We start from the raw sequence: 5081 nt of genomic DNA, 5'->3' as shown, positions 1-5081 counted from the left end.
GTCAACATTCTAAGAATTGTTGTTTCCACATCTATTACTTGTACATTACTTTCTATTAAATTTTTAGTGAAAACTGTGACATCTTCTTGTTCTATCCCTAATTTCTTTATAAGTGTATCCCATTAATATCCCCTAAGCTCCTTTACAATAATGACCTTTGGTGAATACGGATCAACACTGATAAAAATGTTCTAAATAATCTAGCATGCTCACTTCCATCTTTGGAACCTTAAAAGCATGAATATTGCATTGACTAACTTGCAACTTCTCTAAATATGATCATGTAAGCTCTTCTCTTCTCTTTTTTACTCTTGTATGTATCAAAGAACTTTGTTTTGAGTGCAATTTATTGAAATTAATTTAATTCAGTTTAAGTACAAATGTGCAAGTCACAAGTCAAAGTTTACCCGTGAGAAGGGTGGGTAAGGCCAAAGCAGGAAAGAGGAGCAAAATAAATAGACTGCTACCCAAAGAGTGGGAAAACAATTACAAAAAAAACTCCGAAAACAATGAAAAATTAAAACATTTTCCCTACAAACATCTATAACAAACTATTAAAGAAACATGTTATAGATATAAGGGCATGATAACTGATATATAATATCTTTTCTCTCACATGAGCATGATACATAATATCTTTTCTATCACATGACCATGATAACTGATAGATATAAGGGCATGATAACTGATATATAATATCTTTTCTATCACATGAGCATGATAACTGATATATAATATCTGAATTATATTGGTGTTGCAGACGACTAGATTACATTATCGCTCTAACTATTCAAATAATTTCATATTTGTTCGTGTCACTTGGGATTTACCGACTATTCACTTGGGGCAGATCCGGATGTAGATGATTGGTAGTGTCCAAGCTGGACTGCTTGCTCTTCATCATTCTCGCCGGAGATTTCTTCGAGTGATTTGCCCATTGATTCAGGGATCAGGAATGTGAAAAGGAATCCTAGAGCGCTTGCTACTGCTAAGAGTAGCAGAGAAACTGTGGTTTTAATACCCGTTGGGTCACCTGCGTAGGGAAAAACGATGGTTCCGATTACGGCTCCTGCTTTGCCTGCTGCTCCGGAGATGCCGTGGCATGTAGAACGAAGCCTTGCCGGGAAGATTTCCGCCGGCACAATGAATGTGGTAACATTTGGACCGAAGTTTGAAAAGAAAAAGGTGAATGAATAAAGTACGATCTTCAGGCCGATGAGATGTGTTTGCGAACTGATGTATGAAATAGCAAACGCGATGGTGAAGAGTGTCATGAAGAAGAATCCCATCAGCTGAATAAATTTTCTACCCATCTGATCAACGAAGGCAATTGTGAAGAAGTAGCCCGGGACGGTTGAACACGCAGCAACAATCAACTGGCGTCTTGCTATTTTATAGACTTCTTCAATGGCGTTCATTGACTTGGGGTCTGGAAGCCATCCCAATTTCGTGAACTTGTCCTTCTGGTAAAGATTTTGGCTGTAAAACACGATGTCGACCAGAAACCATGTGCTTGCAGTGCCCAGTAGGTGCAAGCCGTGTCGCCTTGCGAACTCCCTGGAAAATAAACTGAACCGCGGCTTGGTCATTGCAATCTCTTCGGCCCTCCCCTGGTCTACTTCGATTTCTATGTTAAGAACACTAGACATGTCGGCCGCAGCTTGATTTGCGTCTCTTCTTATGAGCGCGGTGTAGCGAGCCGTCTCTGGCATTTTCATTCGCCAGTAGTATGTCAACGCAGCGGGAATGGCTCCGAACATAAGAATGATCCGCCATACATGATCGGCTTGAGGGGCTGTCGAACGTGCAGGATTGTCACTGTATGCGGGGCGGCGGTATTTGCTATTGAATACTGCAGACACGAAAATGGCCACCGCGCCGCCGGCAAGAATCCCGAATCCTTGGAGCGCAAACACTGCTGCGATGAACGACCCTCGGTTTTTCTCGTTGGCATACTCGGATATAATGGTGGCAGATAAAGGATAATCTCCGCCGACGCCGAAGCCGAGCCAGAATCTGAAAAAGCAGAGCGTGGTTAATACGGCTTTGGGTGTTTTGCCATAAGAAAGACCTGATGCTATGGAGGCAAAGACCATGAGCAGAAGGGTTATTCCAAAGACTTTCTTCCGTCCGATTTTGTCGCCCATCCATCCAAAGAAGAGCTCCCCGCAAAGTGCTCCGCATAAAGCCACTCCCATCACAGCAACCGCAACAGGTTTAGGTAGCATACCGGGACTACTACTGGCCTCGTGGAAGTAATAAATCCTTCCCAGGAGACTCGTGATGGTGGAGATGCAGAACAAGTCATAAGCATCAGTGAAGAAGCCCATTCCTGCAATAACGATGGCAGTAAAGTGGTACCATTGCAATTTTGCCCGGTCCAAGGCAGTTAATACCTCCAATTGATTTATCGGCATGATGCCAACCTTCTTTCCAAGCTTTCTTCTGCAGATTTTTTGCCCACTGTACAGCAGAAAGCTTAATTTATTAAAACAAATTCTGGCTTCAACCAAAGACAAAGAAATTCAACAACTGCGAAGCAAGAACCTTGAAATTCATGCTGCGAAATTCTTCAAAGCAGGAAACTGAATCCTATAAATGAGAAGGCAACGAAAAGGGGGAAAAGGGTCAACTCAAAAGCCATGGCTACAAAGTCTCCTGAAAGTGTTGAGAAAATCAATCAGGGAAATCGGCATATCCCAAATACAAAACATCTAAGACCGTTAATTGCAATACCCACAACCCTTTCTAAAGCTTTAGCTATATTTAAAAACATATAAAAAGCGTCAAACTGGAAAACTCTCAGTTCTTCGAGTTCCAGTTAATTTTTACTGCAGATAGGACGCCAGGACCAAAATTCACAGATCGAAGGCATGATTTATGACCATTCTTCGATTCTGGAAGCCGAAGACTTCCTGAAAGATGAAAAATGGGGCGAGGTAACACACTAATTCGATTACAGTAAAAATGCGTGAGATCTGTACCGTACCTTATTTAGTTCTCATTCAATGGAACTGAGAACTGAGCAGGAAAGTATCTGAGTCCAGTTCCCTAAGCTTCCCCACAACAAGTTTATGCTCTACGGACTCCTCTTCCTCTCCAATTTATGCTCTACGGACTCCTGTTCCTCTACAATTTTGCTCATCGCTTTGAAAGTTCGTCGTTGGAACCCTCTCTTTGATTTTTTCTTGTCGCTTGCAAAGTACGCCATCGAAATTTTGTCGTTGGATCCCTTTCTCTGATTTTTCTCGTCGCTTGCAAAGTTCGTTATCGAAATAAATTTTGTCGTTGGATCCCTCTCTCGGAAAGTTCGTCATCGGATGTAACTCCAGCCACATATCCGAAGTATTTTCCGCTATGCCATTGCCAATCGATTACAACGAAGCAATAAACGTTGTTGTCTGTGTTCGTTTATCTCAATACATTGTTGTCCGTGTTCCTTTATCTCAATATTATTGTCCAAAAGTCAATGCAGAATTAATTGGGTGAAATTTTTTCAACTGAGTCATTCTTTTTTGATATCATATTATTTGGTAAAGACCAATCGAGATCCATGATAAAACTCACATTTTATAGTTTTAAATTAAAATTAATATATCTCATGAAATAAGATTTTTAATCACCAGCTGTAGTTTCATTTTACAATAAACCATTTTAATTTGTAAATATGCTTTCTCGTAATGTTATTATCAATAATATATATTTATAAAATCATCATTAATTTTATATAAATTATATTTATGTAATAATATATTTATGGAGGCATGATTAATTTCATATAAATTATATTTATATAATATTCTTTTAATTAGTCAATCTAATTAAAAAGATAAAAAAATTATAACTATTTTGGAGATAAATCTCAAACTTTTATTTGTATATATTATTATGAATATTTTATTATAAATATTGTAGAATTTTGAGTTAAATCTCTACCATCCAACTAATAATTATTAATAATTAAATTAAAGTTTTGAAAACCCTATTAGGAAATAAACATGTCTATTGGTGTAATTAAATTAATAATGGAAATTCTATTGTTTACAAAATAATGAAAAAAAACTATATCTTAATTATTATATAAAACATTAAATTATGCAATTTTCTTTATTAGTGCAACCACTATTATATAATATTATGAAATATATAATTTACTTTTCTCTATAATCCATATAAATTGCTCATAAAATTAGAATAAATGGAAATGGGTACACTACTAAGTTACTCTATGTGAAAGGTCACTCATTAAGAAATGGTGTAGCCTAAAAAAAATATTATCCCAAAATGATTCTGAAGCCAAAAAATAAATCTATAACAAAATATATATGACAAACACAAACCATTTAATAAACAAAAAAAACTAGATATATTTATTTTTATTCTATATTACTTCAATATTTATAAATAATATAATTATAAATTCCCAATATTCTATTAATAAAATATTATAAAATATATAATTTAATTTTCTCCAAAACTCCACATATTTTTTTCCGTTTATATTACTTAACTCTAAATATATTACTTAACTCTAAATAAATAATGTGATTATAAATTCCCCATATCTTAACACATTTAAGATAAATTAACTGAGAGCCATACGAAAACCTTATTATGATTTCGTGACTTTCTTCTATATGCAGTTGGTGATTTCGTGACTTTCGTGATTAGAATAAATATAATAAGATTAAACATCTACCAAACCAAATAAAAACAAATGAAGATATTCACGTGTGGCATTTCTAAGCTGTGTTATCGTCAGGATTACAATTTATTCGCAATCACCCAAAACTCTTTTTTTTAATATTAGTTATATTGAGATTATCTCTATATGTTAAAAGGAATAGTAATTATTAAACTATGATTAATGGATATGTTATTTACTACATTGAAATGCGAAATCCTCTATGAAAAGGGTTTTAGATTTAAATGTTCGTTATAAATAATTTTATAAAATTTTTCCTATAAAATAGATTGCAGATTGTTTAAAGACCAGACGAACTTCCCATTATTAATTGTTTTTAAGATTATATTGGAGATTATTTGAATAATTAAAAGTATTATTTAAATTTTATATTTTT

General features: G+C 35.1%; 1 protein-coding gene across 1 annotated transcript; it reads right to left on the bottom strand.

Annotated features, from left to right (window-relative positions):
* Positions 1 to 659: 659 nt before the first annotated feature.
* On the bottom strand, positions 660 to 3181 carry LOC149147780 (low affinity inorganic phosphate transporter 1-like). Its single transcript, XM_089439565.1, has 2 exons — positions 2990 to 3181; positions 660 to 2463 (listed from the first exon to the last, which is right to left on the bottom strand). The coding sequence occupies exon 2, from the start codon at positions 2415 to 2417 to the stop codon at positions 834 to 836; it is 1584 nt and encodes a 527-aa protein (XP_089295691.1). The 5' UTR covers positions 2418 to 2463; positions 2990 to 3181; the 3' UTR covers positions 660 to 833.
* Between the last annotated feature and the right edge of the window lie 1900 nt (positions 3182 to 5081).

The sequence above is a fragment of the Pinus tabuliformis genome, chromosome 9, assembly GCF_031772625.1.
Source record: "Pinus tabuliformis cultivar Carrire ecotype Pingquan chromosome 9, CPIR1, whole genome shotgun sequence".
Lineage (NCBI taxonomy): Eukaryota > Viridiplantae > Streptophyta > Pinopsida > Pinales > Pinaceae > Pinus > Pinus tabuliformis.
Note: the sequence above shows the minus strand (reverse complement) of the source record. Positions and strands in the feature narration are given on the sequence as shown.